General features: G+C 36.2%; 1 protein-coding gene across 2 annotated transcripts in view; it reads left to right on the top strand.

The window, feature by feature from the left end:
* The window catches only part of WASHC4 (WASH complex subunit 4), a 41,959-nt gene continuing 18,301 nt past the window's right edge, over positions 1-23,658 (top strand). For both annotated transcript variants that reach the window (XM_032208108.1, XM_032208107.1), the window contains exons 1-19: positions 1-87; positions 3,175-3,314; positions 4,175-4,228; positions 4,367-4,432; positions 4,594-4,639; positions 7,097-7,164; positions 10,125-10,207; positions 11,533-11,575; positions 12,115-12,218; positions 12,828-12,948; positions 14,497-14,620; positions 14,737-14,864; positions 15,601-15,761; positions 17,603-17,729; positions 18,989-19,114; positions 19,669-19,776; positions 21,638-21,784; positions 21,920-21,999; positions 22,934-23,039. In XM_032208108.1, the coding sequence (XP_032063999.1) occupies positions 27-87; positions 3,175-3,314; positions 4,175-4,228; positions 4,367-4,432; positions 4,594-4,639; positions 7,097-7,164; positions 10,125-10,207; positions 11,533-11,575; positions 12,115-12,218; positions 12,828-12,948; positions 14,497-14,620; positions 14,737-14,864; positions 15,601-15,761; positions 17,603-17,729; positions 18,989-19,114; positions 19,669-19,776; positions 21,638-21,784; positions 21,920-21,999; positions 22,934-23,039 (1,893 nt within the window). In that variant the 5' untranslated portion in view covers positions 1-26. The remainder of the gene's footprint in view (positions 88-3,174; positions 3,315-4,174; positions 4,229-4,366; positions 4,433-4,593; positions 4,640-7,096; positions 7,165-10,124; positions 10,208-11,532; positions 11,576-12,114; positions 12,219-12,827; positions 12,949-14,496; positions 14,621-14,736; positions 14,865-15,600; positions 15,762-17,602; positions 17,730-18,988; positions 19,115-19,668; positions 19,777-21,637; positions 21,785-21,919; positions 22,000-22,933; positions 23,040-23,658) is intronic.

Below are 23,658 nucleotides of genomic sequence, written 5' to 3'. Positions count from 1 at the left end.
TGGTGGCGGTGGTGGCGGTGGTGGCGATGGCGCTGGAGACGCTGTCCCCGGACTGGGAGTTCGGCCGCCGCGACGACGGCTCGCAGAGTGAGTGGCGGGAACGGCCTGAGGGGACGGGGCGGGGCGGGGCGGCGGTTGGCGGGCTGAGGGCTGAGGGGAGCCGGCGGCCATCGCCGCCCTCTGCCCCAGCCGCCCCCCGTCCCCTCGTGTCCCCCTCACCGCGGGGAGGTGCTGCCTGGGTCCTTTTTTTTTTTTTTTTTTTGAAGTGTTTCTCCCTATTTTTCCGGAGAAGGCAGCTCGGGATAAGTTAGCTTCTGCTGATGCAGGGTTTTTGGGGCGGCCGCTTGCTGTTTCCCCTGTAGAAAAATCACTATGTGAGCCCTCGTGATGCTTGGCGCTTTGGCAGCATCTGTCAAAACCCCACATTTCTCCCTGACCTACTTAAACAGGGGGTGTACGCGGTTGCACAGCTTCCAGCGTGACTAAATTAACGGTGCCAGGTGTTGCCGTGAAAATGTGTCACTCGTGGGCCCAGTGGTTGATGTACAGAGCTATCCCCAAGGATGTGGCTGGTGGTACCGCGTGCGTTTCATCTGGCTCTCAGTGGAAGGCGAAGCTGCCCTGAGCTGAGCTTCTTAGCAGCTCTCCAGCTGTGGAATGCCAAGCGGGGCTTTTGCACAAATTGTCAGGTCTCCCTCTTGGTCTTTATCGACGTTGAGTGCAGCCAGGAGGACCTCACGTGCCCTCATGCACTCCATTACCACCATCTTGCCAGGGAACAGAATGCAGCTCTCAAAGAAAAGCCAAAACAAAAACCACCGAAGAACTCTAATGACTTGAAAATTACTTGTTTTTCTGTCTATTTTCTCTTTATATCACTAATCTTTAGAAGTTACAGTCTTCTCAATGGAGGAAACAGGACGCTGAGCAAGTCCGGTTTATTGCATCTTTGTCCTAGGTATTTATGGACACAGCACTTGCAAATCCTGCCGGTGCAATAAATTCACTGAGTATTGGCATTGCTGACTGTATGGAAGAAGATTAAATGAAGCTGGGGGAATCTGTACTGCTGAGTGGATCCTTGCATTGTTCCAGCTGTAAAGCTTTCATTTTATCACCAGACAAGAAGCTAAATCAAACTTTATTGTAATCAGATAATGCCTTATGAAGTAGGTCTTTTGCTTGGAAGAAAAGGAGAATATCTCTGATTTCTTTTTTTTTCTCCATGCAATCTAGTTTGTTTAGGAATTTTTTTTGCATCTTAAAAAGTTTCCCCCGTCTCCAAGTCATGTTTTATCAGTTCAACTCTATTTACATCTGGCTAGCTAATAGTTCTCACTCTCATGTCTACTGTAGAAATATGGTGATAAACTATTCAAACCTTTTATTTTTATTATTTTTTTTAATGATCTGTACAAGGCAGCAAATCAATAACCATCTATTTGGCAATACTTAATATCCTTTAAGTTGAACTATAGCATTGTTTAAATGCATCATTTGGCTGTTGGAAAGATGACAGCTTGTGGGTTTCTAGCAGAATGCTGCTGTGAGATTTTGTCTGAGGTGTGCTGCCTGTTTAGTTTCAGGGAATTGATTTGAACAGCAGTGTCCATTTCTTACTCTTACATGATTTTTAATTGTTTTTCTTTTCAGTTCTTCTTATAAAGCCACAATACCCCTTTCAATTTCTCTGTTCTTAGCTTTGCCTTTTTTTTTGTGTGTGAAGGGAGAAGGTGGAACTGGGGGAATAGAACAGCAAGCTTCTATAAGAATTTAAGTTTCCATGCTCTGCAAAATTGTCTCAGAGTAAAGTACTGCAGCTGTCACGATGGCTAGTTAAACTCCATCCTGCAGGGCCCTGCATCCATCAGTTTTACTGTTTTACCGCAGCAGAGCTTCCAGAAGATGCACTGAGAGAAACCTGGAAGATGGGCCAAACTGATGGAATAGAACAATATGATGATACGACACAAGGGATACGCATCTGTGTCTGGTGTGCGTGCTGCTGACGGAGAGCTTTTAGTTCACTTGCTTTTTATCTGTTTACGTGAAATTCAGTTTCCTTATTTTGATGGCGCCTGTACATCAGCAGGTCCACGGGTACAGGTGGAGCCCCATGGGTTGGTTTGCCATGCATCTTGGTTAGACTTTTTAGTCCTTTAAGGCTCACATTGCTGCTGGTTTCAAATTAGTAGTTCAGAAATAGTTCAGGAAAGTTTGCTCTTTACAGCAATCATTTTTCCCTCCCAGTTTCAACTTTCCTGTGCAGAGAACTTCTCATCTCTCTTCATCTGTCTTTATTCATTCTTCCCCGTTACGCCTGGTGAAGTATCCCCACCATGGATTTTCTCTGCTTCCAAGAAATGTCCAAAGGATCCTTGGTTTAGCAGCACTCCTCCACTGAAGTAGCCAGCTACCATTTATCTCAGTTATGGGCAGCTTACATGAGTAGAGGTTAAACACCCGCCCAAAAAGTGTATTTTATACATCTTTACAAAAGATAACCATCTATTTGGCATCTTTACAAAAGATGTATAAAAACTTTATAGAGCAACCTACTTGCTAAAATGTGAAAAGGGCCTTAAATCACGACTTAAGCAAAAAAGAGTACTCTCTGCAGAGTTGTCTTCCTGTTTAGGCAAAGTTTCTTTTTTTTAGCTGACTTGCATTCTTTTATTGATTTAGTCACTTATATAATCCTATTTTCAGTGAGTAGCAGAAGATCGTAAGCTGTAAGATGTGTAGTCTAATAGGGGGAAGACACTTCAGTCTTCACACGAGAAAGGACTGTAGTTCCTTTCTGAGGATAAGCCTTGAGCTGTGATCATTCAGTAGCTCAGATAATGCAACTAAGTCAGTAGTTGTCTTTGCGTAAATATATATATAAATTTAAAAAATAACTCTGTATATATAAATTTAAAAAATAACTTTCTTAAATGTTTGATGCTCTTTAATATCTGGGTTTCCTTGAAACCGACACTGAGCTGTATGTTTGTTGTTAAAACAAGAGCTTTGTAGTGAAAAGATGCAGTAGTATTAAGGAGATAATGCCGCAGCAAAATGAGGAATGCAGTGCTACAATGCTAAAGAGCAACAGATTAAAACTTTTATAAGCTTTTGGGTATTGCAGTTTGCTGAATATTCTGTAAAACTGTAAATGTTATGAATTCTCAGAAATCCATGCTGAAGTGGAGTTGAAGAATTACGGAAAATTTCTTGAGGAGTATGCATCTCAGCTGAAGAGGATAGAAGATGCTTTGGATGACTCTGTTGGAGATGTCTGGGACTTCAGTCTTGATCCCATTGCGTTAAAGGTCTTCATACACTTTTTAATATGCATTAAAACTGTAATGTGCCTTCTAAACTAATACTGTTTTAATCATCAAACAATTATTTGCCTCATATCACAAGAAAAGTTGTTTTCATATTATTGCTTTCCAGTCCTTTGGGTATTAGTGGAAGCTAAATGAATGTCCTAATGCTCCCTAATATATGTGTAAATGCAGAGTGAGCTGTGTGTTTATGCTTATAGCTGTGCTTTTGAATGGCCTTAAATATAAATATATATGTATTAAGAAAATCAAAATGCACAGTATTTTCCTTCTTCCAGAAGTGTGTTTTTCCCTGCCTATAAGTTTTCTGTGGAGCATGATTTTTTTTTCTTCACCAAACTTGCGCGTATCATTTAAAAGCACTTTGGCTTTTGTTACCACATAGAACTTGTCTGTGCAGAAGATGTTGTCTCAATCCTCTGTCTGTTCACATGATGTGGGCTGCTACAGCACTGGATGTATATGAACTAGTCAGTCTTATGATGGCTGACTTCAGTAGAAAATGTCAGTGCCTGCATGCAAATTTTTTTTGTTTGTTTGTTTTCTACATGCACCATAATGACCATGTTGTTGCTTTCCAAGTTCTGTGAGTAAATTGTTATAAATGCCATATAGTGTAGCTGGTTATTTCCCTTTCTGCATAAATGTGAAGAGTGAAGGCTTCCTGCAGCACAGGTTTGCAGTAATGTGCTATTAGTAGTCCTTTTATTACTGACCTTACTTGAGATTAAACTGTAAAAAAAATAAATAATATATATATACACATACTAACTACCCAGCTGGATAACTGTGGTTTTGACAAGTGTTTTATAAAGTTTGTTTTTGTTTTTTAATAATTTTAGCTTCTGCCTTACGAACAGTCCTCTCTACTGGAGCTCATAAAGACAGAAAACAAGGTAAGTGCTTACAAGAGGGGGGAAGAATAATAAGTTATTCTAGCTAAAACCAAGCCCTTTTAAACATGAAAAATACTCTAAAGATTTTCACTTGATGTGGTTATCTATTTAATCTATTCATTTTTCTTTTGAATCTAGGTTCTAAACAAAGTAATAACCGTGTATGCTGCCCTTTGCTGTGAAATAAAGAAGTTAAAATATGAGGTAAATTCAGCTGTTACTATGTGCATGGAAATGTTTGCAGATTGGCAAGATGACATATAGATTATTATTTTGCAATAAAGAAACAAGTTATAATGTCTAAATTTTTGTAGCGTGATTACATATATACTATTTAAAAAACAAATTTCTGTTTTTGTTGTTAGGCAGAAACTAAATTTTATAACGGCCTCTTGTTTTATGGAGAAGGAGGTAAGTAGCTCCCTTTCCAGTAAAAGTTTGTAGTTTTACTTAATGACTTCAGATTATGTTAAATGCTACAGTAAGTGTAATTTTATATTACGGATACGTGCTTTCACTATGTCTTTGAGTGATGAATGTTAAGAAATGGACTTGATGAGTACAGAGATAGCATTAAAACTTCATCTATAAAGCCCCGTTATCTGCATTAAGTATTGTCACATTAATAGGAAGTTTTGTTGCACCCTTACATGAGAAGTAGGGAGCATGGACTGTTGACATTTTTCTGACAAATGGCTTTTAAGTACAGATACTGAGAGAATGCATGAGATGTATAAAAGCAGTACATCTGAAATACATCATGACTCTTTTTTTTTTTTTTTTTTTTCACGATAAACATTTAGGCTTCTTTTTTTTTTTTTTTAAATGAGATTATATTTATGCTGTACAGAAACCTGTAGCAGCTATTTTTCAAAATATGGCATTGAATACCCATGTTTCATATGTGAATATTTTATCCTAAACCAGCATATTTCATATTAGGACTGTTTTTTGTATTGGTTGTAGTAAAACCGTACATTTGCAATTTGATTGCAATAAGACAATGCAACTGTTAATAAATACTTAGACCAAGTCTTATTATATGATGACTTTATTCATAAGATCAGCTTTTTTAGGAAAAACTACAGCATGTTAATGTCATCTTCTGCACTTCAAATGAAAGCAGTATTACTCATTACTGCTGCTTAGACCGTGATATAATACAGGGACAAAAGTGGCTGAAACTCAGTTGAGTTGACAAACCCTGAAAACCGTTTTTTTTCACGGAATTTAACTGGTAACTCACCCAAGGGGTCAGCCTTAAGCTTCTACATTAAAGGTTGCTAGTCTCGAAGTAAGCAAAGATCTCAGTCCTAAGGACTCAAATGTATTAATGATTTAGGGACATGCTACCTAGCTTTGTGTTCTGATTCAGAAATGTGAGATGGAGGAAAGCATGCTCCTTTCCGAGTAGTTTTCTAGAAAGGTTTTTTTTAATTAAAAAAAAAAATAAAAAATCAAGAGCCTTGACTGCAACAGAAGTATGGGGGAATTCTTTTAAGTTCTCTATAAGATGTCTGTTGTGGTTCAGTTGAGAAATGTCAAAAAAAAAAAAAAAAAAAAAAAGTGTGGGTCTTGTGTTTTTTTTTTTTTTTTTTTGTAGATTCTCACTTATTGTCAGACATGGTTTTTAATATCTGAAAAGGAAGTGCAAATATAATTGCACTTAATTGATTGCACAAAATAATAGTAGGGGTCTCTCAAAAGCTTTTCATGTCTCTAGCATGAAAAAAGGCAGACTGTTGTAGATTAGTATGTTAACACAGCGGTTTTATTTCTGCTTCCGTGGTCCATAAGGAATGCTTCTGAATGGCAGAAATTGAGAGGCCAACCTTCTGTGGTTTGGGATGTAAAAATGATATTCCCTGCTCATTTTTTCATGTCCTTTAAGTAACTAGGGCTAGTGTGGGAATTTCAGGACATTGGATTGCTTTTTGGGTCATTTGCTAATCTCAGTAGAGTAAAGGTTACGTAACAAAGGTGCAAAGGGGAAGGATGCAGTGTTTAATTGGAGCTCTGGGACAAAAATTGTAATGGTTATGGAGGCTCCTTTAGACTCTGGTGATTGCTCTTAAAAAGCATTTTTATGAAGCAAAAGACCAGAAATCTAAAACTAAACGCTGTTTAGGAGTTTCCCTCTACAGGTTGAAAGGTCATCTCTGTAACAGGAGACTGCTTTCCTCTAACGTGGTGTCATTTCTTTTGTGGGTAAACTTGCAGTTATAAGCTGTTTTCACTCAGAGTGGCCCAACAGAAAAATCTTAAGTCTAGAGCATTAATCTGCCATGACATTACCTGACAATAGTCTTTTTAGTATTAAAACTGTTTCAGCAGTCCAAAAGAATTTGACGTTGGTGATACAATTATCGTATCTCATAGTACCATGTTACTCCACTTTGACATACAAGTAGTGCTTTGGAGCTGTGGTGAGAACCAGTTCTATTATACTGCATGATGTATAGGAGAAGGAAAACAAATTTCTTTGGAACTTTTATTCTACACAGCTTTTCATCTTTGTTTTATGATGCAATATATTTGTTCAGTTAATAGCTATACCAGTAGGCATTCCTTGCAATATATAAATGCCTTGCTTTTTACAGACTTTTTAATGGAAATTTTATATCAAAGTTATATCCTTTAAAAAACTATATTTTATAGATTTTATTTTCTTTCATGTTCTGGAGTTTTTTCTTTCCTGCTATATGTGTAGCTTAAACTAATTTTTAATGTGAAAACTAAATTAAAAGCTTTTAAAGTTCTGTCAGTAAGCTTTTATTTATGTATTCTGCTTGTATGACATACAAATGGTTTGGAGGGCAAGCTTCAGAATTTGATGAATAAAGTAGTGACAAATCTTTGTTTTTCAAGGCACAGATTCCAGCATGGTAGAAGGAGATTGCCAAATACAGATGGGAAGATTTATTTCCTTCTTGCAGGTAGAGTATCTTTTGATTCTGACAGCAATTATAATCTTAATTTTATTTGCAACATGGATTTAGCAACCTCCAGTATCCTGCCTGCATGTTGCTGAAAGGTACTGCAGTCATTTGATAGTCAATGTTTTGCCTGTAGATCCGTTGCAACCAGCTCACTTACAAGACAGCTGTGTAAGTTGGGTTGGTAATCTGTCGGTCTTTACTTTAGCTTTTATTTTTTTGGTTTCTTCATATGCATCTAAAATTCAAGTAGTCTAATGAGAGAATAAATTATGGCTTGTGTAATCACTGTACAGAGAAATTAGCATTAAGCAAATTTAAATAAGAGTGTAAACTGAGGTTGTTTCATTTGATAGTAATGCTAAAGATCTCTAATCTTATGGCTTCAATTTTTTCAAGTTTTAGTTTTCATTGAAAACTGGGCTTCAATTATTTGTTTATACATTGTTGTGTAGCTATTGGGGCCAAATTAGAATGTATCTGGAAAAAAATTGCTTGCACCTCTCTTAAGCTTTCAGGAAAGAATATTCATTATTTTGGATGAAAAAAGAATCAGTTCCTTCTAAGGATTTCTTGTGCTTTTGGATTTCAGTCTACTATGATTTTTTTTTTCCTTCATTATAGCTTGACTGTCCTGTTCCAAAGATGTTTCTATTTTTATGCAGTATTGCTTGAAGTGGAGAAGATACAGGAAACTTTCATTATGCTTAAACAATTTCTTGTATAATAAAAGTTAAAATTTCAGTTCTTGCTGTATACTAGCATGGCAGTACTCATTTAGTGGCCATTAATAGTTGAGTGCCAGAGGCTGTTGTTTCTTAACCTCTTTTCCCATGCCTATGTGCAGTTAGGTTTTGTGATATCTTTTTCTTTTCCTTTCTATTTTATTCAGGCTTTTTGTCCTATCAACATTGTAAATTTTTTCTTTAATACTCTATTTCTTATTGAGCAGATGTTCGAGAGCTGGTGGTGGTTCTGAGAAGGGGCTACACTGTACACTTGTGTTCTATCTTTTGAGATGGAAGTTGAGAGCAGGGTGACTGGTTGTCTGGATAGCTTCAGCATATGTGCATTGTAAAACCCATCTCGTAGTACAAACTTAGGTATACTTAGGTGGTATATCCTGTTAAGTGTATTTATAGTAGAAATGCTACATAAATACAGCAGCCTTGCTTGTGAACCAACTCTGTATATCTGCTACTATGGTTTGCTGAACGTTGAGCAACTTGGAAAGAAGGCAGACAGAGGACATTGCTCTAGAGGGAGGGTTCTGTGCTAACAGGCTTGTATTAATTTGGTAAAGCGGTGTGGGGAACTTTTTCATTTTTGAGTCTTTTTCAACTGTTGTGTTCCTCTGAGGTTGCTCAGTAGTAGCAAATTGACTGGGGGATGCTGCTGTGGTCAAAGTTACAAGCATTTCTTTGAGGGCAGTGTAAAAATATGAATGAAGACTCCAGGAGAGGTGAAATGTTGTTTCTATGTAGCTAACGTGTATCTACTGATTTATGGGCTCTTCTGAGTTAGATTTCTTGGTATGCAGACAACATTGAGAATTTAATTAACTAGATGCCATAGACTATTGGTTTGCTATGTAAAAACGTTTAAAAAAAAATCAAATTAATGCCATGAAACACTAGTAGGTTGTCTTCTTGCGGAAGAGAGTGCATTTGAAGAACTCTGAAAAAATGGCAATTATCTATATTAGGTAGCTGATAATACACGTGTGCTGTTAAATTGGATCATTGGCTGGAAGTGTTAAGAAGGCAGCTGAAAGAAATTTTAAAAAGGCAATGGAAACATGATCTCAGTTGTCTATTAATCTGTTCTTCTGGAACCTGTGGGCTGGTTTCAGCTCAATTTGATAGAGTAATACAAATATAAGAAGTAACGACACTTTCATGTTTTGTGCAAACTGGTGACTAATAGAAGGCAGAAGCCCAAATAAGATCTATTTTTGATGGAGAAGAGAGAATTCAGCTGTTAGCCAGTCTTCTGGCAAGAACAGCAGGCTGTCTGGTTAGCCTGCGTGGGTTGTCTGCTATGGAGCCATCTGTGTGCTGACTGGCCATTCATCTCATGCAGTCTCCTGCCTGGTAGGATTGTAAGGTGCAATAATAAATAAACACTGTTGTGGTTAAGGGAAACCCAGATTCATTTACCCTATTGCTAAAGGAACATCTTGTTAAAATCCATTATAGAAATTACGATCTTTTTTTTTTTCTGGGATCAAAGTTGACCTCTTCTTACTCATTTTGTACTATGTAACTGAGCACAAGTTCTGCTTTACTTAAGCATTTATCTCAAAGACTTTTTTTTTTTATTTTTTAAGACAGTATTCTGTGGGTAATCATTTTTATAGAAGGCACAGGCTTCTGATTAATTTCTCATTTGAATTTGTCTATCGCTGGCTTCCAGAGTGTGATGCTTGAATCTAGTGGGAAAAGGCTCAGCCCTTGCTATCAGGGATATTTGAATATTCCCTCTGAAGGTACCTGGGCACTGCTATTAAGTCACTTTTTACTGTCTAATAAATAGAACTCTTGCAGGCTTTTACAGCAAGGTGTTTAAAGCATGTTGGGCTCCTGGAGGTGACTCTTTTCTGTACCTTCTCCAAAAACCCTGTATCCTTTTTTAAAATGTGGTTTTTCAGTATCTACCTTGTCAAAACCATATGCAAGTCTGAAATCATTTCTGTTTTCTTTATTATGTTTTTATGTGTCTAAAGTGCTTATTGGTACTTTAATATTTCAAGTGGTACTAGGAGCTTTGTGCAGTAGCTTCTTGACCTAAACACAGATCTGTTTTCCATCCTGCTGCAGATCTGTCCACTGACTTGATTAGGAATGTAGCTGGAACTTGTGCTGCAAGTTCAGTGGTTTATGTTCTGTATTTTGGAAGCAGCAACGCTGTTCACAAGGAGGGATTATACATACATATGCATTTATTTTCTTGTATTTCAGGAGCTGTCTTGCTTTGTTACCCGATGCTATGAAGTGGTGGTGAATGTAGTGCATCAGTTGGCTGTTCTTTACACCAGCAACAAGTAATTATTCCCTGAAATGCTTTATCACATTTACGTAGTTAAAAATGTATATAATATAAACACTCTACCAAAGGCATGGTCATTTTTGGAATACGACTCTCAAGAGATGGTGCTTTGCTGTATAAGTTTCGGCTTCATGAGCCATTTTAAAAGTGTATTTTATTTTTGGAAAAGTCAGAGCTTTTATTTGATTAGATGCGAGTGTTTTTTTTAGTGTTTTTTTTTTTCTTTTTTCTTTTTTTTTTTTTTCTCCCCATTTTTGATAGATTTGGTATGTCAGAGGCACTTAGTCTTGATGTTCAAGAGATCCTCCTATTTTTCTTTCAGCTTTGTTCTGTTTGAGAGAGATTTCTTCTGTTGACTGGTACAGCAGATACCAGTAGCTTCCAAAGATTAAAAATCTGATCGCTTTCACAGTCTAATGTTTAAATGTGTGGTCTTTGTCAATATTAAATCATCCACTGAGTTTAAAAACAAATTACTGTCACTTGCCATGTGAACCCATACTTTTGTGTATACAGTGATAATTGGTATATCTGAGGGAGAGGCAAGTATCCTACAGAATGGAGTCTGTGCTGTCTGAGATCCCTGGTTTATTCTTTAATATTTAACATAAATTATAATCTTTAGATAGAAGATACTATGGACAATACTGCTGTTTGTTTTGATTTTGTAAGTCGTGTTACAGATTAATCACAGAGCAACTGTGGTTTTAACGCGTGATGTTGAGCTTGGTGATGGTTGTTGAGCTTCATTCCTCTTAGAATGCAGAGAGAAGGAGAGATCAGCCCTGAAGAGAGTTCTTGGCTTTAGCTCTGAATGTAACTGCAGGGCTCTAGATTGTTTTTCCCTGACATAGGATAGCATTGTTCTTCTCAGTTTTACCTGTTTTCATTCTTGTCTTACACTGTAGCACAAGGTAGACTTTATGTATAGCCCTGAGTGAACAGGGCTGGTTATGTAGCTTGGTTATGGCTTGGTTAAATGTGTGATTTTTCTTTTTGTACTTTTGGGGCACAAGGCTGTGTCAAGGCTACTTGTTTACATAACTGAATTGGGAATTGCTGATAGACGTGCACTGAATGAAATCAGTGGTTTAAACCAATTGCAAGCTGTGCATTCAAAACTGCAGTATAAATTTTGATTATATAGCATGCATTTCACATAGCGAACGCTTTAATCAGATTTTGAGAGTAATTTTGCTTTCTGACATTACTGTGTTAATGAAGAAGAACATACGCCAAGAAACAAAGAACACACGGAAACAGAAAATATGTTCTGTTCTAAGGATTAAAAAGATATTAAAGGACTTATTTTATTTACAGGAATGCACCTAAAATTATAGAGACATCAGGAGTTCATTTTCAGGTGGGAATGATTTTGTACCCTTTCGCTTTTGTTAATTTCATGCTAATATATTTGTCTTCATTCTGAGGAAAGTAGCACGAAAGTGAATTTCAAGTACAGCTTTCAGTCTGGAGTCTCCTTTAAAGACTTTACTTTGTTAATCAGCTTTTTCTGGCCTTTATGTGGAAAGGGCTGGTACCTCTGTCTGTCAAATTCTAGCTTTTGTAGGTAAAAAGTTCTGACATGCTTTGTTACTGTGTGCAATATGTGCTTGTGCTTTCAGCTAATTTTGAATATCCTACCTTCAATATTAAATTAGACCAGTGAACTTTAGGTGGTGCCTACATGCAACCTAATGTTCCTTGTGTCCCACCACAGGACGTACCAAATCTTTAAACAACCAAAAGACTGGCTTAAATGATGTCTTAGATAATGACTTAGCTCATGTCTTGCTGGCTTTAAAACAACTGACATTGTATATGCAATGCATCACTGCAGTGAACATTACAATAACTACAAGCCTTCTCTTCTACCTTTTATTTATTTATTTTTTTAAACAGGCAATGTATGAGCATCTGGGAGAATTACTGACTGTCTTAATCACTCTAGATGAAATAATTGACAATCATGCCACTTTGAGAGATCACTGGACCATGTACAAGAGGTGTGTCTCTGAAGGTGTGAAAAATACTCTCATGACATAAAAGCATGTGCATGTGTCTTGTTTGAAGAAAGTCAGTTTAGGAATGTGTATTTTTATTAGCCCTGAGTGCTTACCAGAAAACTCAGTGAGGAGCAGGGGGAAGCTTCCACTTTGTCCTTCTAACAGCATCAGTAAGTTTTTACAGTGCTGAATGTTTTGTATGCCATTCCTGAAACTGAACGTGGTAAGTATATTGAGAAAGTTTAATGTTAAATGAAAGTTTAAATGCTTAAATGTATTCAATAAGAAATCTAATTTTCCATTTCCCTTTTGATCACGGGGATGGACGTACAGATTTGAGTAAGAACGCTATCTAAAGGAAGAGCTGGAGTCAACAATTACATAGGTAGTTAAAGTAGTGGAAAAATAACTTTCAATGAAAACCTCAATAGATGGTAGTTGTTCAAATACAAGTGGCTTACACAGACTTTTTGTTTGTTACAATTTTGGAGTTGTTGCTGGGCATGTTCCACAGAACACTGATATTATCAAAATAGTACAGGATGTGATAAAACTGTTAGTATGTTTTAATTGTTTTGCATCTCTGTGTTCGATGCCTACCCCTTACAGGCTGCTAAAATCTGTCCATCACAACCCTTCCAAGTTTGGAATTCAGGAAGATAAACTGAAGCCATTTGAAAAGTTGCTGTTAAAACTGGAATGCCAATTACTTGATGGAATGATATTTCAGGTAATAACATTAATGTTCACCAATATGATAGGGGAAACTGGTGCTAAAATGAGACTTTTCCTAGAATGTCTTTCAATAGGATATCACACTTGTGTATTTTTCAGTGTGTGTGTGTGTGTGTGTGTTGGATTTGTTGTTGTTTGATTTGGTCTGGCTTGTTTCAGATAGTGATGTGTGAATTTGGCTGTTTTGCATTTGTACATTTTTTTGAAAAAAAGCTCGATTGTAAGATCCTTCCCTGCTATTCTCTTGTGCTAGAACTGTGCCAGGCTTTGAATGGTAGCGGTTAACACTCACTGTTTTGCACAACAAAAGAAATGCAGAGAATTTGGCATTAGGACTGTGTATTCTCAGGGAGTCTGATTTTCATCCAGAAATTTTAATAGGGTCAGGCTTACATAGCATAGGTCCGCTTCATTCTAGCTGCAAATTAAAATCTCTTCATGATCTTTGAAATACGTTGTGTGACCTCTTGTTACATATTTGTCTCATTCCTAGCATGTGAGACAAGTACTTGTCATTAGGAATCACTTTAGTAGTGCATACCCATGAAATGTGCAAGTGTACAGCTGGAGGAGAAGAATTGCTCCTTTTTCAGTATGTTTAATTTAAATGCGTTCATACAAAAAGCCATTTTACATTAAAGGGTTAGTATTTGAGACGCTCGTACTGGATGTTGCTGAATTTGGTCACAGCAGAGCCAACTGAACAGGGTGAGCAAGAACTCAGTTCTTGCTGTTACATTGTAAATGGCATAGGGAAGAAAGTTCTGGTCTGGAAAAGCCTTCAAAAGTGAAATTGTAGCTAAATCATTAAATATAATTAGGCTTTTCCTTTCAAAACTGGTACTGATACCCAACTATCATTTTTTTCATCTTAACTTTCTATAACGTTGCGTTAGTACAAAAGCTTAATTATGTTTAATTTGAGACATCAACAGCATTTGTCTGCTATTCATTCAAGATGTTTCCCCTCCTGTCCTGCCAGTACTTCTTTCTAACAAAAACAATAATACATGAAAAAATTCTCACATGCAATCCCATTAAAGACTATTCTAACATAGTTAGGAAAAGAACCACCAGTGTTGTGGGGTTTTCATGCTATGAGACAATGAAATACATCCTACATGTTACCTGTATGATGATCTTGTTTAGTTAATGGTATTGCATATTTGCAGTAACATATTAAATAATATGTTAGCACCTAGTTTCTCATCACTAGCGCTAGCATCGTGTGGTTTCTTTGAAAGTGCCTTATGGAAGAAATACTAAATCAGTAAATACATTGAATGGTGGTAGATTTTTATTGTTCTTTGGCTGGTTTTACTGTTAGACGTAAGAGGTTTTTAATGTTTTCTGTTTGCTTTAGTACACTAAGTAACTTAAATAGATAATAAATCTATCCGAAGTAAAGTTTAAGATCGGTTTATGTCATACAGCACTAGCCTGAAGTTACAATGTAGTCTTGCATTTTTCTTTTACAAAATCAGTATTCTTTTGAGGCCTGAAATTTATGGCATTATATCATTTTTTTTTTTTTTTCCTTCAGGCCTGCATAGAGCAACAGTTTGATTCCATGAATGGTGGAGTGTCTGTGTCGAAGAATAGCGCGTTTGCTGAAGAATTTGCTCATACTCTTCGCACAACTTTTGCAAATGTTGAAGCCAAACTTGGTAATGCAAGCTGATGTTTATCCTGCCAGGTTCCATGTTTCTAAGTATCTATTGTTTGTCTGAGAGTACTTCAAAAAGCAATTATTAATTAATTATTTTTTTTTTGGTCTCTGCAGGTGAACCTTCAGAAATTGACCAGAGAGATAGATATGTAGGCATCTGTGGCCTCTTTGTACTGCATTTTCAGATTTTTCGGACTGTAGACAAGAAATTTTACAAGTCATTGCTGGATGTCTGTAAAAAGGTAAGTGCTTTACTTTTTTTGTTAATTAAGAGGGAAAAAAATCATTAATGAGAAGATAATTTTCTTGGCTGTGTAGCATGGTTAAGACTTGGGAACAGGAAGAACGTGCAAGTTACCAAAACAGGTCAGAGAGCAGACTTTAATTTTTTGTTCCTTTTTATAATTACCTCTCACTTATTTTAAAAATGGTCTAAAGCCTGTGCACTCACTTTGTGTTTTACACTTGGTACGCAGAAAGATCAAATAACTTGAAATTACCATTAAAATGTTTCTTCTCAAGATTAATATGGCAGTGAGGACAAAGAGTTGTTTGTTGAGGTTTGAGTATTGCAAGGCTGGTCAAATGCTTTGGGTTTTGATGTTGGGTAGAAGCATACATTTTTTTTGAATGACCTTTAAGTCTAAAGGTGATCAGGGCTTTTTCATTTTGTGTGGTATTAAGAAGTTCTCAAACACTATTAAGAAGCACTGAGAATGGTAATAATTCTGCGTCCAGTGTCCTTTATGGGCTTCTAAGGGAAGAACATTTTTTAATGTGAACAGTAATGTTGTGTAGAAAGTAATTATGCAAAAATAAACTGAATTGTTATGGTTTAAAAGAGGCATAAAACAGATGTTTCATAAGTAAAAGGACAGACACAGTGCATAGTGGCATAGTATTTTTTTTTTCTTGTCATCACTTATGTTTTTTACTACTTCTTAATATTCTGTCCCTTTTCTCCCCTTTCTCTTCCAGGTACCAGCCATCACGCTAACAGCAAATATTATCTGGTTTGCTGACAACTTTCTGATTCAGAAGATACCAGCTGCTGCCAAACTTCTGGACAAGAAAAGTATTCATACAGTTAAAATGCAAAGGGATAACTTTCTACAGCAGAAGGCACAGTCACTTACCAAGTATGCTTCCTAAATATTGCTTCACTGCGCTGATTGTCAAATAACGAAGAAACTTGTGTATTTATAAACTCAGCGTACTAATCTGTTTTGCAGTGTTGCTAAGTGGTGTGGGGAAAAAGGTTGATACCACTGCAATAATGTGTGTTTAACGTTGCTAAAAGAAAGTATTGGTCAAACTTAAACTTTCAGAAAAATGTGTATTACGTTATGTGACCAAAATCACAAAGTTCCTGGCGGTTCTAAACGTTTGATTTTTTTTTTTTTTTTTCTTCTCAGTTGTTCTTGGTTATTTCCATACTTTAAACTGCCAGTAACCTGAGCTGCTTTCTTTTCTGTTAGCACTCACTGGTTTCTATGTGTTTGTGGAGATAAGGCCCATGTAAACTGACTGACTGATTTATAAAGGGATTTTTCTCTCCTCAGTGATACTTCCCTTGCAAGCATTTTTTTTCTTCAGGTGTTTAACTGCTTGTTTAGTGGTCTATGAAACTGTCTACCTTGGAAAAGGTTTCTCTTTTGTGCTCTGCTTGTCATTTGCAGATCATTTCCTGCTCTAAGTTCTTTAAAAAATCTCTGTAAAGATGAGTTAGAAATTTAAATTCTGTCCTATGAACAATGTGCTACACTGTGTAGAAATGTAACACAGCTACATCTTTTGTTTGTGTTGCAAACTGATACAAGGTGGAAAAAGGTCTGAGGAACAGAAATAAACACTTAAAGTTTGCAGGTTGAGTTCCAATCCTGTGTGCAGAAGTGGGTTGGAGAGGAGGGGCAAGAGGGAAACAAAGGACAGTGATTCCATGCCTACATGATCTTCCAGCAGATTATTTTCACTTCTGCCTATTTCTGTTTCACTTTGTGGTTTGTATCCTGTGTCCATTGGAACAATCAAGTGCCCTGACCAAATTTTTTCCTGGGCTTTAATTCATGGATGGAGCATAAATACACTGCTGCTTTGCTTCTGGTTTTGGGCAGTGGTACAAATCTTCTCTTGCAGCTCTTAAGATTCAGAAAAGGTTTAAAAAAAAGATCTGGGTATTCACAGTCATTTTGAGGACATTATAATAAATCAATTTTTTTTCATCTGCTCGTTTGAATTCTGCTGGTAACTACTACTTATGTTTTTTTGTTTGTTTGTTTTTTTTAACAAGTTCTTCCACTGCCTTTGATAACTGTTCCCTTAAATATGAGCACTTATTAATGAGTAATTTTTGACACTTATCAATGACCTAAGTACATTTCTGTTGTAACTGCTACTGTATATTGTATTGCAGTGTCAATGTTCTGTACTGTGGAATAAATAGCAGTTTTAAAAGTGATCTCAATTTAAATATTATATCTGGTGTAATCAAAACAGATGATCTTCTGGAGAAGTATGTTATTCAAGAGCAGTCCAGTCTGGCATTGATATAATGACAAGTTCTGTATATTCCAAATTCAAACTTTGAGGAAAAACTTGCAACTTGTAGAGGACTGTTTTATCTGGTGTTTGAAAGCATTTTCTAGCAGTTTTATTTACTGTGTTAATTTAAAGTAGTATGGTATGTACTACTCAGAGGGCCATTTGTCTCTTGAAAGAATGGATTATACAAGATTTTGACTCTTGGGGTATGCTTGTACAGATGTGATGGCTAGACTAATCCTTATCTATTGAGAATGAAAGCATAAGTGAATATGATGTTCAGATATTTTTGAGAATGGAGAAATTACTACTCTGAGGACTGAACTCTTTATTACTGAAATGTAATATATTTCCCATAGAAGAATTCAGGCTTTGAAAGGAGAAAATTCTCATACTCTTTTTATTTGAAGTGAAAAACATTCTTTGTTTCCTTCTCCAGAGATATGCAGTCATATTATGTCTTCGTGAGCTCATGGATGACAAAAATGGAATCCATCTTGTCGAAGGAGCAACGCATGGATAAGTTTGCTGAAGATCTTTCTAACCGCTGTAATGTCTTCATTCAGGTGTGCAGTCTTTTAATATTTTGATACAAAAAACAATACCAAAAAGATGTTTTCTTGCAAGCTGTTGAACTTTAAAATAAATTACAGAAATGCTGTGGTTATCTGTGTGTTAGTGCACAATCTGGGAATTCTTCTAAAACTTGAAATGTCTGGTTGATACTCTTCTGAGTAAATCTGTAAAAGGTGTTTTCCACAAGGCACATGGGGGAAAACAAATTGACTAAATATTCAATGCTTAAAATTTTGAAATTTTCTCTTAGGAAATCTAGAAGGCTTCATTTTCTTTGTAGTAAAGGTGTTATTTTTCCTTTTGAGTCAGTCAGGAGGTGTATAAATTGGGCTGAAACTGTGTGTACTTTGGCTTTATTTAGCACAGTACGTTCCTCCAGTAAAAGGTTTTATGTTGTTTCATTGTGCTTTGCCTATTGATGGTACTTTGCAAGAATCTCACTATGTACTGAGGTAGCTGGTTTTCTTTTGGGCCTCCTAACAGCATGTAGTCTTGATGTAAGATGCATCTTACTTATTTTTTGCTAGTTTTGTTATGCATCTGTCTGCCTGACAGAAATCTGATGTGAATAGGCACATGATAGAAGCATGATCCTGGATCTTCCGTATCCAAAGACACATATGTACTAGGATGTGTCTCTCTTATATTTGAATTACTTGCAATGGACTTGTAAGGTTGTCTCTGTAGCAAATTGAGTTTCCTGGACCACTTGCCTTTTCCTAGTCTTTTTTTTGTTGTTGTTACAACTTTTCCTTTGAAGTAAGTTGATTATCATTTTTGTCTTCCTATACATGGTCAACAGTGATTTTTAAGCTTGGCAAACTTGGAAAAGGTGTAGGATTTTTTTTTTTTTTTTTTTTATTGTGGGATGGACAATTCTATTTAGAAAGTGTATAGAACTGTGTAAATACTGCTGGTGGATTTATTCTATGAAAGTTTTAGTTTTTGTGATAGTTAGACCTTTCAGGCGATTAATTAATTCACTGACCTATGTTTAATTTGAATGACTGTAGGAGAGGTTAATGACCAGGTGCTTTACTGACTCCTGGGAAGGTTTGTAATGTCTACCTGATTAAAAAAAGGTCTTATTCAGGTTTGAGATCCCAGGCTTGTTGCTTAGATGGAGTGATTCTCTCTCTATTAGAGGCAAAAGTTAGTTATCTGGCATGTATGAAGGAAAACAGAGAGGACTTACTTGGTATATTGTAAAAATATTTGTTTCTTTTTCCCTGTCTTACTTTATTTTTAGGGTTTTCTTTATGCATACAGTCTTAGCACCATCATTAAAACTACAATGAATCTCTACATGTCAATGCAAAAGCCTATGACCAAAACCTCAGTGAAAGCTCTGTGCAGGCTTGTGGAACTTCTGAAGGTAGGTCACAGAGTGAAAACTGTTGATTTCATGTAGGTTGTCACAGGGAACTTTGATCAAACATCACAACTTTAAAAATGGAAAAAAAAAGGTGGGGATGTTTGTGAAAATGGTGGAGTGGGGAACCTGATAGGGGAAGTGCTTTTGTGTGGCTTCTTGTTCAAGACTGGTTTTGAACAGAGAACAGAAGGTTTGGGAGACAGAACTGATTTATGTAACTTCTAACCAGTTTCCTTAGTCGGTGTATTCTGCTTCTTCTTTTTCTAAAAAAGAAATACTCTGTTTTGGGATTCCTTTATAAAATTACGTTGAACAGAATTGGATTATCTATAATAATAAAAAAGACAGCACTAAACAAAACCAGAAAACTTCTTCGCGCTCTTGAATAGTTTGATTTTCTCAATTTCTGTGACAGTTAATGGCTACTGACAGTATACTGCAAGTGTAAAGAGTCTGTATTTGCAGTGTGGATGAGTTAGCTGGGATAAATGCAAATTCTAGAGTCAACAGTTTTGGTAACTACATCAACTATTGTGTTTTGGCATTGACTTAAGGCAATAGAACACATGTTTTACCGAAGAAGTATGGTTGTGGCAGATTCTGTGACACACATTGCTCAGCATCTACAGTATCAGGCTCTTCACTCTATCTCTGTAGCCAAGGTATGTAACTCAAATTCTAATAGTTGTTATAAGCTAAGTGTTTTTTTATTGAAATCTTAATTTCAACTTAAAGTATTTTTCTTGGTTTGGCAAAAATGATAGATATCTAAACTTTCCAGTAAGTCGTAGGTTTGCCTTAAACCTTACAACATAGACGATAGCTATCTATTTTTTGATCGAGTAGGGGTTCTCTCTTCTTCTCAGCTGCTGCATCTCTTGTTGTATCCCTGTCATGTTCTTTTCCATGTTTATTTCTAGTGATTTTCAGCCTGACCTCTTGTAACCTCCTTTCTGAATCATATTCTAAAAGCAATCTGTTTTAAATCCAAGCAAGCAGGCTGTTACTTATTGAAATCTTTGTCCACATGGCAAAATACAAGTGGTTAATATATGGTGGCCTACAGGGCTCTAATGTGGGCATAAATTCAATATTTCTCTCAGTGAGGTGAAACAGCTTATGGTTGTGACATACCATAATAAGTACATATTTTGTTTACAGGAAGATATAATTAGTTTCACACATATTTTGTTTATCAGCTCGTGTATTTCTGAATTTAGGGTAAAAGGGAAAATGAGTTTTTATTTTATACTTCTTCTGATGTATTGCTGATTTTGTTCTTTCATTGTGTTCAGTAGCCAAATTACAAAGGAGGTATGGCACTGATATCAGTGCAGCTATAAAACTTTGTTTTTGTTTTGATTTCGTTCACACAGAGATTGCAATTTTAACAGTATATTTCTTTAGTTAGGAAACTTGTTTGATATGTTTGAAATTTGGCTATAATCTCCATTTGTCTGGCAGTTCTACATTTTCTGGTGTAAGCCAAAAAATAAAACTTTACTTCAAAAAAGCTGATATGTATATCAGGAATAACATCAACTAAAGAAGTTCAAAACTTCAAAGCTGCTAAAAAAAAAACCTGCATGTCTTCAAAGAAACAGTTTGTGTGTACAGATAACTTCATAACCTTTGCAAATTATGTATGTAATTGCATTACAAATTATTTTTAAATGCATAGAAATATGTTGATACTTGTGAGTGGATATCAAAGGGAACAGATTTGTGAACAGATCTTGATATTTTGACTACTTTCCTTCTCAGAAAATATGTAACCGGCAAATGCTGGCAAATAGAAGAGATAATAAGAACTAATCTTTTTTTATCTGCTGTACTTAGATATGTGTTTAGCAGATGACAAAGTTGAGTAAAGGTCTAAGGCATATACTTTCCATAGCTTCAGCATTGAGGGGTAGGAGTTTCACGCTGAGCACACTTGATTAAAGTTGGAATAGTATTTAACTCTCGTGAAACTGTGCCTCTTCTGAATAATGCTGCTACTCATGAATAAATCTGAGAGATCAACTTAGAAAGAAGACTTGGCTCCCTGCATTTTTTAACATGATTTTTTTGGCATGTTGTCTCTCTGATAAACTAGAACTTGTAGAAAATCAGAAGTTATCATTATTACCACATTTATACATCTTTTGTCTCTTTTCCATAAATTGTATTTTTTTAATTTTTACTAACAATAGGAAGCTACTACTTTTAAGTAAATGAATTAAACCTTAAGTGTATGTTAGAACAAAAATTGGCATGCAGTTTATGCAGTGTTTCTATAGTAATATGACCAGACCCATGTTCATGCTGAACTGTGCATATTCCAAGCTTGTAGATAGATAATACCACTGAATTGACAGAAGGAGTTAATCGGGATTCAGTTAGCTGTGTTCATAAAATCTAATTTGTTTTCAGAAATACTCAATTTATGACAAATCTATAAACTTTGAGAATAACAGGTAAGATATTGCTTTTGGGCTTAGCTAACTTTTCTCTGAATTTCTGTGTCTTTCTGTCATCAAGAAAAGAGTCATTTCTGATAAAAAGTACAGTGAGCAGCGCCTGGATGTCCTTTCTGCTTTGGTGTTGGCTGAGAACACCCTGAATGGGCCGAGTACAAAACAGAGACGACTAATTGTTTCCCTTGCACTGAGTGTGGGAACACAGATGGTAAGTGCCACAATTGTTCCAGACCTTCACTTATTTAGAATCATAGAAACGTTTAGGTTGGAAAAGACCTTCAACTGTAGTATCTTATTAAAAAATATATATGTATAAGATTTGTCATCTTTTTCTTTTAAACAGAAAACTTTTAAAGATGAAGAACTCCTTCCCCTTCAGTTAGTTCTGAAAAAATTAGACTTGATCAGTGAACTTACAGAGCGGTAAGCAGTGGCACATGATATATATTGGAGGCGATGTAGTGTCATGGGGGGAGCTGGGTCTTCTTTGTGCAAATTGCAAACTGGTAGCTGCATGCAGGTCATGATTTTTATATGTATTGTAAACCAGGGATGAACAAAAAGAATTCCATAGCTAAACCTGAAACTTGGTAATCTTTGGGTAGGAAGTGCAAGTCGAGTTAGGTAATAATACTTTGACCACTTCGAAATTCTGTCACTTCCTGAGACATGTAGGTAGCCAGGCTTTATGTTAAGCTAAAGTCCTCCTCTTAACCCAAGCTCTGATCAACTGATCATCAGAGTTGTTCATAAATGTTAGTGTAAGTGCACGTACGTGTAGAGTAGCTTTTGAAACCACTAGGCCTTTTTTTCCACTGTGAGTGTAGTTTTAGGGGCACTCAAGTAACGTAACGTTAGGCGTCTGAAAGCCAGGTGAATATCTGTTACATGCATATTTTATGGAGAACAACGAACATCACCAGGGGATGACTTGTGGGAAAAATTACTGAGATAAGTATTGCACACAAGTTCTGTGAAGAAGGGCTTGTTTCTCATTTTTTGTCTATAGAAGAAGCTTAGAATGTGTTTGACTTCTAGGCTATTCATAGCATGCAATAAGAAAATAATTAGTTAGGATTTTGCTGTAGAGTAACTATTTATTTTTTTATAGCCTGACTAAACCTTGTTTCTAAACCAGGGGTGCTTTGTTTCTAAATAGGCTAATGGAAAACTGAAGTGCTGAATACCTTTATTCAAGAACTTTGCTTTGAAGTACGTTGCATCTGGAACATTAAAACAAACATGTAAAACTTAGGCTTGAAGAGCAGTTGTCTTTAAACACACTAAAATACGTATCACTGTGTTAGAAGAATGGCTTCTTCCAGTTCTTTGTCTAATTAGTAATCTTGTATTCTAGAGTTCGAGCACAATGTGACTGTTGTTTCTTGTACTGGCATCGAGCAGTCTTTCCAATCTATTTAGATGATGTGTATGAAAACGCAGTTGATTCTGCTAGACTGCATGTAAGTAATAAGTTAGTAGTGGGAGGGATTCACGGGAGGAAAGGGAAAAGCTTAGTCTGCAAATCTTAGGGGAAAAAAATAGAAACCCCAAAAAATCCCAGATGAGTAACTTCTGATGCAGAAATTTCTTCTCAGTCTGGAGGATAGAAAAACAATTATTGTTCTGTGTCTAAAGGAAGTATTTCTGTTAGACTGCTGTAAAAATCTCTCTTACTGTCTGCCTCCCTGTTCATCTGTTCTTTGTTCATTTTAATCTGAAATTAACACTTTTTTTTTGCGAGACTTGAACATTTTAAGTCCTTGTTTGCAGTTGTGGTTAAGTATTTCTAAAGCATTTAACATCACGTTCAGTGATGTTGTGTGGGATAGTTGTCCTGTAGCTTCTTCCACCCAACATCTCTCGTTCCCTATTTGCAAGGGAACTAATTTTCTGTAGCAGTGAATCATGCTTTATCATACTAATCCTGATAAAATCAATTATCTGATCCAGTATGGTGCATGCCATGGTCAATTACACTATGAGTATAGTACAGATCATTTAAGATGAAATGGCTAATAATTATGGCCTTCCAGTGAATGGATCAGCAACAGCTAAGTACTTCAGATAAGCGTGTTAAGT

The sequence above is a fragment of the Aythya fuligula genome, chromosome 1 (assembly GCF_009819795.1).
Source record: "Aythya fuligula isolate bAytFul2 chromosome 1, bAytFul2.pri, whole genome shotgun sequence".
Taxonomy (NCBI): Eukaryota; Metazoa; Chordata; class Aves; order Anseriformes; family Anatidae; genus Aythya; species Aythya fuligula.
Note: the sequence above shows the minus strand (reverse complement) of the source record. Positions and strands in the feature narration are given on the sequence as shown.